The following is a 13,500-nucleotide window of genomic DNA, read 5'->3' as shown; positions in this document are numbered from 1 at the left end:
GATGGACTTTCATGTGGACAAATAAATTCACACCGAGTAGTGCAGAGAGGTTAAGATGGTGAGTGTGACTTCCCTGACCCAGGATTGATGCAGACAGTGGAATCTAGAATGGTTGCCAGCTTCCTAGATTAGACTGGGAGAAACAGTGGTGGCAATCTGTAGCAAGAAATCTCTACCAAGGACAAGGGTGGTTGGTCAAAAGAAAGAAATGAAAAGAGAAGAGATTTGGAGGTGGAGGATATGTTGAGCATGGAAAAGACTGCAAGCAAAATTGGAGTCAGGAAGAGTTCATGCATCCTATGATCCACCAGAAATGCAATCTAGTGAGGCAAATCCACCAAAGCATTATGGATTTCCCCCAAGTTGACCTCAAGTGGTGGAACCACAGGAAAGAGACAAATGGAAAGGAATGGCGTCCCTGGCAGAGATAAATGACTTGTATGTCTAAGATCTGAAGTAGTGTCCACTCTCATTTTATTGTCCTTGGCCTGCAGTTCCTCCAGACTGGGATATTTTTGTCCCTTCTTGAAGAGTAGACTCTACATGGATATTTCTCAACTTTTGTGGTTTCCAAGTAAAGATGCCTGCTAATTCTTGATTATGTTTTCTTGACGTCATTTAAAGTTTGTCTCCTTAGGCAATAAACCCTTTATATTTCTTCTTTGATTAAGCAATCTTTCTAGAAATTTCCTGTTATGACATGTGTGCTGTATTACTATTGAAATGCAAATACTTTCTTGATAAATATTAAAAGCCATAAAGTTTAAAAAGAAAATGACAATTTCTAGAAATTCAGATTTAAATAAAATAAATACAGGCATCTGACTCATGATGCTTAAGAAATACAAATACCTTTTTATAGTTGTGACATCACAGAGAGATATTTATTTGCGAATTACTCAGCTTCCCTTTTTCCCAAAAAAACTTGTGTTATTTCCAAATCAAAATGTCCCAATATCTTGAACAAAATAACTGGATGTTAAGATATCAATTCTGTCTCTAATTTATAAGATTTTCATAAACATTATTTAAGCTTTTTTCAGAAACAGCAAAAATCATTGGTGAAATGCTTTTTATATAAGCAAACTAAATATTCTGCAGAAACTGACTGGTAGGTTCCTATATTCTGGCAAAGGATACACCAAACTTCTCTCAAAAGATCAAAACCGGGGGCGCCTGGGTGGCTCAGTTGGTTAAGCCTCTGACTTCAGCTCAGGTCACGATCTCGCGGTCCGTGAGTTCGAGCCCAGCGTCGGGCTCTGGGCTGATGGCTCAGAGCCTGGAGCCTGCTTCCAATTCTGTGTCTCCCTCTCTCTCTGCCCCTCCCCCGTTCATGCTCTGTCTCTCTCTGTCTCAAAAATAAATAAACGTTAAAAAAAATTAAAAAAAAAAAAAAAAAGATCAGAACCCTAGGGGCGCCTGGGTGGCTCAGTTGGTTAAGCGTCCAACTTTAGCTCGGGTCACGATCTCACCGTCTGTGAGTTCGAGCCCCACGTTGGGCTCTGGGCTGATGGCTCAGAGCCTGGAGCCTGCTTCTGATTCTGTGTATCCCTCTCTCTCTCTGCCCCTCCCCTGTTCATGCTCTGTCTCTCTCTGTCTCAAAAATAAATAAACGTTAAAAAAAAAAAATTAGAAAAAAAATAAATAAAAAAAAAAGATCAAAACCCTAAATCTGTATTTTTAAAAGTACAAAAGGCATGTTTCAGAGGTGTGATAAAGAGTGGCTAGTTATTATATGATGGTTAAATTCTTTGATTTTGGAAAAGAAGAATGAAGGTGAGGGGATTATCTCTTTGATATTAAAACATGTAAAGCTACAATAACTAAAACAAAAATAGTATGCAAGTCAACGGAGGCTAACTCTCCCCGGCCCAGGTGGTAGAATAGTTGTAAGCAGACCCTGATTTGGGGCAAATAAAATCCTGGCTTGCTGGGTTACAAACTGAGAAACCCAAGGCAAATTATCACATCTTAAATTTTAGTCTCCTCATCTGTCAGCTGGGAAATAATTAAGACTTATTGGCAAAGAATGAGGAATAATATTTATAAAGTACCTGGCAAAAATTAAAATTAAATAAATACTAGTTGTGATATTATTATACCTAGTGAATTAAGTGAAAAGAAAAAATTCACACTAATTAGAAAGGGATGGTTCTCAAAAGCAAATGACACTAGCAAATGTTGTCTGAGACTATATTTAGATCCATGCTTCACAGCAACCACCAAAATAAACTCAAAATTGATACAAAGAATTTCAGGGGAAATGTAAATAACTTTTAGGTAAATGTTTATCTAATACTGAAATGGAGAGCTATGTCTAAAAAGAATGAAAGAAATAAGAAAAAGTATAGCTTCAGTATAATTTAAAGAACTATCATGAAAACATTAAAAGGCAAAAAAAATTACTGAAAATATTTACCACAAATATAAGGTGGAACAAGTCATTATTTTTAATGTCTAATAAATACTAATAAGTCAACGGGAAAACAAACACCCCAAAAGAAGTATAGTCAATGGCAAAGAAAAATAATTCATAAAAAATAGAAATCACATGTGTCTAACATATATATATAAAAATTATCCGTTAGTAATCAAAGAAATTTACTAGTAAACAAAGAAATCTAACTTTAAGGACCAAAAATGTTCCATTTTACATTTATCAGTATGATAAATAGATTTTGTGAATTTTTTGTTTATTCATGAGCATACTTAATTCTATTAAGGGTTTTGGAGATTTCTGGTTAAAATGGCAAATGGACTTTTTCTGGTTATGCATCAAGAACCTGAAATAGTTCATACTCTTTTGAGAATCTAGCCTCAGTTAGGGGCGCCTGGGTGGCTCAGTCAGTTGAGCATCTGACTTCAGCTCATGATCTCATGGTTTGTGGGTTCGAACCTCATGTCGGGCTCTGTGCTGACAGCTTGCTCAGAGCCTGGAGCCTGCTTTGGATTCTGTGTCTCTCTCTCTGCCTCTCCCCTGCTTGCACTCTGTCTTACTCCGTCTCTCAAAAATAAATAAATATTTTTTTTAAAAATTTTAAAAGAATCTGGCCTGAAGAAAACACTGAGACACTGACGATTTTGTGCATGGTTGGTCTCCAAAGCATTATGTCCAAGCCCAAAATCTCAGAAGTGACCCAAAGCAGTGTTTTCAGTCCTTTTCACATCAAACCAAACATAGAAAATAATACTTGTACAACACACAGTGGAGTCTGGAATAGTCTGTTTGCAGCTGAATGGGCCTCAAAACAGTTACCAGGAGGCCTGGAATGCCTAGATCCCTACATATCTATCACTAGTTCGTGAACATCATCAATCTGGGACAAACCAGTTGGGCATAATCAGACTAAAAATCTAACATTAAATCAAATATAACATCTCTGTGTTATGGTTTGACACTAAAATTAAATTCTTAAACTTTAAAAAGATACAGATATTGATCTAATTGATACCAAAACAGGTAAGAATAGGGGCAACTGGGTAGGTCGGTCGGTTAGACATCCAACTTCAGCTCAAGTCATGATTTCACAATTTGAGCCCCGCATCGGGCTCTGTGCAGACAGCTCAGAGCCTGGAGCCTGCTTCAGATTCTGTCTCCCTCTCTCTGCCTCTTCCCCTCTCTCTCTCAAAAATAAATAAACATTAAAAAAATTTTTTTAACAGGTAAGCATACAGTAATATACAGGTAGTAAAATTAGATTTACAAAGAATTTTATGTGAGACTATTGTCATTATGTTATGTAAAGAAGAATGTAACGTTGCTTGTTGACTACAGTCCTATTATGATAGGACATGTTTACCCATATACATGCTTAAAAATTCTGGAAAACTAAAACATAACAATTCATCATTATATGTCATGATTTTGGATTTTAAGTTATATTTTTACTGGGTTTTCCAGAATTTATACAATAAATAGTATTATATTTTTGAAATAAAAATAAACAAGTTTGAAATAAAGAAAACTGTAACAGAGATGCCAGAAAGTTAAAGCAAATTGTAGCTGAAAAATATTTTGCACATTGAATGCTGTGATTGATGTTCATATTTTATTAACATTTGGAAATCTCTTTAAAAATCTGTGATGCTTGGAAAAGAAGAAAAAGAGTTCACTGTATTAAAAAGGGATGGTCATTCAGTATGACCCAACAGTCAAGATCCTTTCAAACGTAATGCCTAAAATAAATTTTTTTCCTAATGCTCTTTTAATATACATCATGTTAGGTCAACATAATAGCAAAATATATAGTATTTTTTCAGTTTGAATCAGCACATTCCTGACACTCAAACTTTATATGTGACCACTTCTTATAATATGAAAAAAAAAAAAAAAAGAAAAGAAAAAAGAAAAAAAAATGACCTTGGTAAGATCACTGTGGTTCAGAGGGAAAGGAAGCCCACAGATGTTTAAGCTTTTGTAGGAAGCAGTTTGCATCCAATCATTTTTATGCAATCTATGTAGTTTTCTTAGCTGAAGAAGAAGATGATATGTAAATGAAAACCTTTTTGGGGGATCTTCCTGTTTTTTTTAATCTCCACTAAGTGACTTAATATTAACTTAATATGTTTCGCACAAAAATAGGCCATTTCAACACACACCCTGCACATTTCCTAATCAGAGTATATATAGGGTTTTTACCTCACTACACAAACATAATCCATATTGTTTTTTTTCCTCTTCAGTCTATTTACACCCCAATAAAATGAAATTTTCAGTAGTTGGCAATCATTTTAATAAAGAATTAACACTAGTTATCTAACTTGAGAATAAAAATAATGTGCCTTTAATCTCTCTGGATTTTGATTTAAGTATGGTAAATTTCTAAACTGTATCATCTTTTCCCTGTATATATGTTGTCTCAGCATTGTAGAATGTTCTACGCTTTGCCCACTGATTTATAATGTCAGCCGTCTCATTTAGCAAATTCTATATTGCTATGAGCCTTTTGGGCTGTTTGTCTGTTAGTTCCATTGGTCCCCTTGTCTATTCCTGAACCGGTAGTTAATTCTGGTGTTGCCGGTCAACTCTCATCACTCTTTTCTGTCCATACAGTCTTTGGTATTTGGGCCTTGTATTTCCTCTATGAATTTTAGAATGAATCTATCAAGGTTTATGAAAATTAAGCTGAGATTTTGAAGTTGCATTAAATGTAAAAATTTAAGAAAATTGCTAGTTTTTATAGTATCTTCTCACTCAACATTATATATATATTTAGGTCATTTTTATATCTTTTAGTGAAGTTTTATCATTTTTTTCTATGTAGATGTTATATTTAGAGTTATTTCTAGCTACTTTATAAATTACTCTCACCCTAAAAAAAGAATTAGCAATAAAGTCAAAATACTGAGAATGCCAAGATGTATTTTCTCTTTTGCCCATCATATTTATAAGAATTAGTGGACTCATTGAGGGTTGAGACCTCAGGATATTAACAGCATGCCTATGATTTGCTTAGAAATCAATTGTTCTTGCTCTACATCAGTGCATATTAGGTCATTCTTCCTTCCAACTATCTCAAAAACAAAATTAAACAATTAAAACAATCAATGTTTTAACAATTATTATGTCATAATTTATCATCTTAGGCCATTTTTTCCCCAATGCCAATGTAACATTTAGAAGTTACATTTTAAAAATTCATAGAAGTGTTTTAAAAAATAATATTTGCATAGGTTTAGGCAAATATTTCCATCTTCAATGTGTTAGAAATCAACAGACCTGAAATGTCAAAAGGAAAAAATCTCACTAGATTCCAAAATGTAGTCAGATAACTTTCCTACTATAGTACTTAATTTTAAGCAGTATTTTTGGTGTCCTAGATCTGTGGATGATAAAGACCAAACAAAATTCCCCAGGCTAGAAGAAAAAAGAAATGGTAAAAATCCTACAGAGTTGAGCAAAACACGTACTAATTGCTGTTACTTAGCAGACAATTCGTTGCTACAATTAGTTGCCAGCAATTTGTCCACAGTATCTTTCAAGAGACGAAATCCACCCTAACTTATTAGTTCTATCTGGAGAGATGATAATGACATCCATTTCTTCTCTTTATTACTTTGCAAGAGTACAGTTGAAATTTGCTTAGTCTTAATTCCATAAATGCTACTTGGTGTCTATTTTTTCTCCACACATAATAAGAGAAAAAATTGCAACATGTTCATTAGCCAGTTCATTCAACATTGTTTCCATTGACCAGCTATTTAAATCAATGTACACAGAATTATAAACCTTCCAAAATATGTGTAACAATATTTATTTATCATGAAATTATACTTGGGTATGAAAAAGAATTAGAAGACGTTTACTGGAAACATTTAAATAGTCGAGTTGAGAAAAGAATGAAAAGATGAAATTTTCCTGAAGGGAGGGTTACATGCAGGGAAGAATATTAGTCAGAAACAAGATAGAAAGTAGGAGTATCAAAATTCATAAAGAAATTGTCTAATGGTCCCCTAAATATTCTTACCTGTGGTTTATACTGGAAAGCAACTGGTACAATTCTTGTTAAGTCTACATGGTAATCTTATAATTTTATATCTTTTAAATGTCTATGTCTTTTTTGGCATGTCTTATGAGAGAAGAAATAAAGATCTGGCAAGAAGAAATGGGATAAAAGGAATGAATCTCCATGGGGACACACACTATTTGGCTTGAAAACAGTGTGTTGGTTTCTAGAGCGGAGAAATAAAAGGTGTTTGTGCAACCTACATATTGCAAAAAGTCATAAGATTTTAGCAGATTGCAAAATTTCCTTTCATTCTCAGCAATCAGTACTCCATGTATGTAGTGGAATTCTTCTTTTAACGTAATTCCCAAGGGCACCCAGGATTTATTGAAAGAAGATTCCACGGTACTAATTAACAATCAGACAGGGACTAGAAATGCTGGTGGAACTCTGCCTACCTATGCACTTCATTGGCTGAATAAAGTGTTGTTGACCACAACTGATTCACCTAATTTTTTTTCCAGTAAAAAGAAATTCATTTAGAACAATGTTCTTCTTATCGAAATTCTTTTCCGAATTTGTACATCAGTTGTATGTGTTACCAGAAGTCTGCATGTGTTTATCTTCATGCCTTCCAATTATAGTTGTTATCAAAAGAGAATCATATTTACATCTAACCCAAACTTACTCTTTTTAAACTTCATATTCACGAGATATAGGGAAAATGTGGTATGTGTTGGATATTTCAACTTCAGACAATCAAGTCTACACCTTACTACTTGTGAGTGCAAGTAGAAAGAATCAATGAAGAGAAAGAGACAGAGAGACACCATCCACTTGTCGCTACATCACTAAACAAAAATTTTTATTTACTAACCAACAAAGCACAATATTAGTCAAGATCAAAAGTAATCCAAGTTTGCCTCTAATCCAGATGATTCCAGAATCACCTGTGTCACTTTTGAATCAAGTTTGTCATAAGAATGTTTTCTGAAACGTGTTATTATTTTGCCTTTCCCTTTCCTTCCAAGTCCCCCGCTAATATTAAGATCCCGCTTCTTATCATGCTGCAATGGTTTCTCAGACGCCTACGGTAAGTAAGGACCCAAGCAAAACTAGTCTTTTATGTTCCAAACTTACTGATCCTTTCCACTCATAAAAATCTACTTGTCATGGGGTCGCCTGGGTGGCTTGATCGGTTAAGCGACCCACTCTTGATTTCGACTCAGATCATGATCTCACAGTTTCATGAGTTCGAGCCCCATATCAAAGCTCCAGGCTCTCAACTTGGCATTCTGGTTGTCCCTCTCTCCGCCCCTCTCCTGCTCACACTTTCTCTGTCTCTTTCAAAATAAATAAATAAACTAAAAAATATAAATATTATAAAAAATCTGCCTGTCATGATCCGGTACCTCAAACTTCTACTTTTATACTATCTACTTAATCTAATGAATAATTCTACCTTTGATATTGGTGGCTGATAATGGCCTAATTTTCATCTTTTCTATATTTATATGTGCTATTTAATAGTGACCCTAGAGCCTTAGTTACTGTACGGACGCGACAAGTTCCATGAGAGTTTGAGGCACTGGGAAATAGAAGTCTCAGTTCTGTCTTCTCTGTGTGACATGGGACAAATCACCAGATCTTTTGGAAGCTCGGTATACTCACCTAAAACTTAGAGTACTATTGATTTCACTGAAGGGTTGTCCATCCTACATACATAAGGACTTGCAAAATTCAGAGACGATTGATATTAAGTATGTAAAAATGCTTAACAAAAAATATTGTAGAAATATGTGGTAGCATTATTATTACTACTATCATTGTAGTTAAACATAACTCATCAATAGATGAAGCTCTTCACAAGGAAAATGTACTCAAAATAGAACTTTTAGTACCTCCTGAAAACTTTCCCTACAGGAGTCCTTTCTAAAATTTTTCTTCTACTTTAGGAAATGATGTCTACTTACATAAAATCTTATGGGAATCTGCTCATGATGGGCTGATCAGTATTGACTAAAGAATAAGTTAAAGAAGAGATTTACAAAGAAAAAAAAAAGTAAGATGTTGAATGTTAAATGCCTTTTTAAATTATCTTTTCATCTTCTCCTTAGACTCATATATGTGTTTCATACTTTCAAAACAAAATACAATTTTTAAGATTGAGAAAGATATAGAAATTGTGAAATTAAAAAATCATTGACATTAAATCTTTATGGATCATTGATCTAAAAAAAATGTCTGTACTCTATTTGTGAGCTAAAGGCCATAATCAGAATCTGCTGCTTGGTATTTTCTTCCTAAGAGTCTCTTTTTGCTGGTTCATTTTTAATAAATAGATTTATCTGGCACATCTAGCTTTAAACTTCATAACATGTACATATGCTAAGAGACATTTCAGAATGCAGAAGGAGGAGGAGGAAAGGGAAATTTCAAAAAAATGACCTGTTTATTTGGGGGAGGATAAAAATGTAAATCCAAATGTTGCCTTTACCTCATTCAAATATTCACAAAATATTTTAAACACAAGTTAAGCCACTGGGGAAAACAGTTTTCAAGAGTCTTTTACCTACTTATTAATATCCAATGCCCAACATGGAAAGTTAGCAAATAAGACAGCATGTGTTGAAACTACTCTAGATGGATTTCAACATTTGTGGCATGTTTATATTTTTACAGGATGTGACTCAAAATTTGCTTTGAAGTATTTTGCATTTCTTACGGTAATAACGAAAAAAGTTTAGCTTCCTTCCAATTCTCCATTAATATTTAGATAAAGCCACAATTTTCTCTTTGATTTACCAAAAATACAATCTTAAAAAATATTATTTAGGGATTTTGCTTCTAAAGTATCATCTGAATTTTTTTTGTAATCCATGTTTTCTTCGTAATAAAAGCAGCTGTCAAGTAGAAATTATGTTCAGGGTCCTGATATAAATTTATACATGTATTATTTACATGTATAAATACTTCTCAAAAGCATACTTCTCAAAAGAATTAGTTATTTTGACATTAAATAGAATCGTAGAATCTTTAAGAATCCAAAGTCTAATAACAGATAAGTGAAAACAAGCTAAATTGGCGTAGAACAAATCTTTGCATTAGAAAAGCACTTTGTGAGCACTGTGAAAAGAAAGCGAAAATCTCTCAGGGTCAGTTTGAAATCACTTGGGTAATAACCCCTTTGGGTTATTAGGGATTAGTAGGCAAGCCAAATACTATGGGACAGGATCTATCTTGATTTTAGAAAGTGATTAGGAAAAGAGTCTAGTGGCATTCTTTTACATATGAGGGAGATACCTGGACTTTGGCAAAATTCACAGATGATTAAAAACTGTTTGCAAACAGTAATGAATGAAACATTGTCACCACCTGAATGGTGACATGCCTTTGTCATCATGAGATTATCCAAACATTCTGAATTTTATAAATGCCAGAAAGTTCCTTTTTAAAAAGTTAATAAAACCCCAGATTATAATCCAAAAATAATATTTGTATCAACTGCGTCCCCAGTGATACTTTCTGATGTGGGAACACTATTCGGAACCCTGGGTTTGGTTGTGGCAGAACCAACACTTCACAGTGGAGCTTGGCAAACAGGAATATGCTCAGAGAAAGTATCAGAGGTACTGAAATCTTTGAAAACTACAGTGTAAGAATTTGTTGAAAGAACAGATTGTGTTTTGGCTGAGAAAAAAAAGTCTCAGATGAGAGATGCTACCAGCTTTTAATATCTGGAGATCAGTTAAGAGGAAGGAGAGAGGCCTCAGAAGAAACCAATCTTAAGACTCAGATCTCAGACTTTTGCCTCCGGCGCTGTGAGAAAGAAATTTCTGTTGTTTAAGCCCCCCCAAGTCTGTGGTGCTTTGTTACAGCTGCCTTAGCAGGCTAATGAGGAGAATATTGTAGTGTATAAACCCAGTTTAAATATTAAATTTAAGATGATGCAAGACTTTGATAGCAACTTAAAGTCTTTCATGAACTTTATATTTGGAATTTACATGCAGATTTTATGTTTTCTGTGTTTATTCTTTTAACACTAAATTTGATTGAAAATCTTAAACCTAATGGTTTTCTCCCAATCTACCCTATTGAAGAGACACAGTGTAGCAAAAACTATCACAAAGACTTCACAACCAATAATAGTAAGCTTATGTTATATGTAAACATTCAGGATATGCAAAACATATGATTTTTATCAAGATGTGTATAGTTAAACATAATGAAGGTTAGCATGGCAGCTCATAATCTTTTAGAATATTCACATGCACAAACCAGCAGTTAATAAGCAGAACTTAGTTTTTCCTAACTTATTCAAATCTTTTTCCCCAATTGCTGAAAGAGCTAAGTCCAGCCTCACTTGTATACCTGTAATCGAGCTGACCACCTACTGATACAAGCACTCAGCATGACTATGTGGGATATACCAGATGCACATCTGAAGATACTTCTCAATTTAAAGAATATTATTTCCTATTCCTTTTAGATTTTCCTATTGGTAATATACATTAGTTTTAGGAATTAAAAAAAAAGTAAGAAAATGAGTGTACTTACAGGTCCTGTCAATTTAGACGCTTTCTCAAATTCTTCCCCCTCTTCCATTAGTGCTTCTTCAGTCCCTGGTAAAGAATCTATTTTTTACAAAAAGAATGAATATATTATTGTCACATATTGCTTACTAACACTGTGATACATGAACCTATTATGAGAAGGATATTAAAATGACTGAATTGGTTATTGAAAAATTGTAGTGTCTGTGAGCTAGAATAAAGTGTAGAATGTTATTTATTTAGCTTAAAGACAACATACGAAAAATGTTCCGTATTTCTAATTTAGAATGGCACAATGAAATCAAAAATGTATAACAGCTACAGTTATGTTAGAGCAAGCTTTCTTTTGGTGGATGATTCAGCTCATTGTTGGAACTTTTATTTAATGTCCATTTTCTGTCTTATAATTTTATATTTGTTTGTTTTATCTACCAACTATCTTTTCTCCCCTTATTTTTGGCTATATTTAAGCCAAAATATATCGGTGCTATACTTAAGCACAGATTTGCGTTCTCCTTATTAAATGGGATGGCAAATTATGAAAAGTTTGGAGAAAGGCACATACTATTAAAGGGTGGTGGGTTTTCCATTTTAAGTATCAAGCGAGAAGTTGTAATTACTTAGCCTGACTCGCCTTGAGGAGTGAGTATTGGCTTTCAAATACACGAATAAAATGATGGCAAGCCTTCCCATATATCTGCTGAGTTAAGTTAATGATAACAAGGAATTCTAAGGGTTATAAATAATTCTGCAATAAGTATAGATATGTGGAGCATTAGAAAGACTTTGTGTTTTAATAACCTTCTATTCAAATTTTAAAAATCAGTTAAGAGGAGGGTATTTTAAATCACTGGAAACTTTTAAAATTGATTTCTTATATTTATTAATATTTGAAAGAGCCATGATTCCCTAAAGACTTTCCTTTAGATTCACATACATATGCAGGCAGATTTTGTCTGCTGCATAAAATGTGCACTCTGGGAAAAATATCAGAGCATTAAATCCTTCAAACCCTTAACGGTCACCTAAGACCAGGGAGACCATGGAAAGCTTAGCACAAATCCATAATCATAGCTTTTGAACCATGGAGCTCTGTCTCCAATAATTCAGAGTTTTAGGTTCAAGAAGAAAAATTACTAAATCCCAATGCACATAGTTTATCTAGATGTAAATGTAGATTTCATTTTAGAACACATAATTCTTTCCAACATAAAACTAACTTTGGGAGAATGACATATTTTCTCCAGTTGTAGATGAATTTTAAAATGTTATCTACTGCCCTTCCAAACAGAACAATGACATAAAAAAGAAGCAAATTTTTGTTGATAAAATCAACATAGATGATGAGAATTACACCAAGTTCAAAAATATTAATTCATTTATGATGAGTACTTGAACCTCTATCTACTAAAACCCAGTTGTAAGGGTGACAGTAGGTAGATTATTTAAATTAGAATGTATAAATTAGCATAATTTAAGTCCTGCAAAGATGAATTATATTCTACATAACTGTGAGAGCAAATAATAGTGTAATTTTGGTATTTACTCACTAATTTTTGTTTCACTTATGTGTTGAAAGTATTATGTAAGTAGAATATTGACTTAGTAAATAATATTAAAATGTTCTATTCAATATTACAAAGCAAATTATTTCATATACTGAAAAAGAAAACCAACCCTCTTGTGAATTTGTTGATTTTTAAATTTAGAAATACCACACTATAAGTGAGTTCTGAAGTTCTTCTCAGTGAGTTAATTTTAAAGAGTATTGTCATTCTGTTTGATTTTTGATGCATGTATGTACTAATCAATTCATTCATCCACTTATTTGTGTATTTGTATATTCATTTAAATTCAATAAATACCTCTGTGCCAGGTATTCAACTTCATGCTTTCAAAACAAGTTGAGCAAGATAATTTTCTATGACTATCTCTCTCAGAATATATTTGAATACCTTTACAGGATTAATTTTTTAAAGAGAAATTAGTATTTATAAAGGGAAGGTAGTGGTAGCTTTCTTTGGTTTTACATTCTGTTCTGTTCTTGTTTTGGTTGAATTCTTCCTGGTTACTGGTGCCATATCCAGTGAGATCTACAATATAGAGAGGTCCATTCAACTTAGTTTAGAGGAACAATTATGAAGTGCTACCACAATATTTGCAAATTTATATATCTGACCATACTAAACAGTATTGAGTTGAAAGGACCCTTGTAAATAGTCCAAATCCAGTGCCAAAATATCAGTCTAATATACCAGTAGGGACAATAGACATCATGAAAATAAAATCTTAGCATTTAATGCATGGAGGAGCATACTCTATTTTTTAAGTGTTCTGAGCTCACTGGTTATTAACAGTAATTGGTGGGTACATATGTGCAAGCTTTTTTGCTCTGTCTGCTCCAGAACAACTTCTGTATAAAAGTATACTTACTTACTAATAAAGTATAAATGATTTTCAAAATACAAACAATGAACTTTGAGCTTTTTTCAATCACATGG

At 33.4% G+C, this 13,500-nt stretch overlaps 1 protein-coding gene across 1 annotated transcript in view; it reads right to left on the bottom strand.

Annotated features, from left to right (window-relative positions):
* Positions 1 to 13,500, bottom strand: part of CF2H8orf34 (chromosome F2 C8orf34 homolog) — a 401,924-nt gene that overhangs the window by 76,410 nt on the left and 312,014 nt on the right. The window contains 1 exon segment of the mRNA XM_042924126.1: positions 11,004 to 11,080. Within this exon segment, the coding sequence (XP_042780060.1) occupies positions 11,004 to 11,080 (77 nt within the window).

This window comes from Panthera leo, chromosome F2 (genome assembly GCF_018350215.1).
Source record: "Panthera leo isolate Ple1 chromosome F2, P.leo_Ple1_pat1.1, whole genome shotgun sequence".
In the NCBI taxonomy this organism is placed as follows: Eukaryota; Metazoa; Chordata; class Mammalia; order Carnivora; family Felidae; genus Panthera; species Panthera leo.
This window is presented reverse-complemented; position numbering and strand designations above follow the sequence as displayed.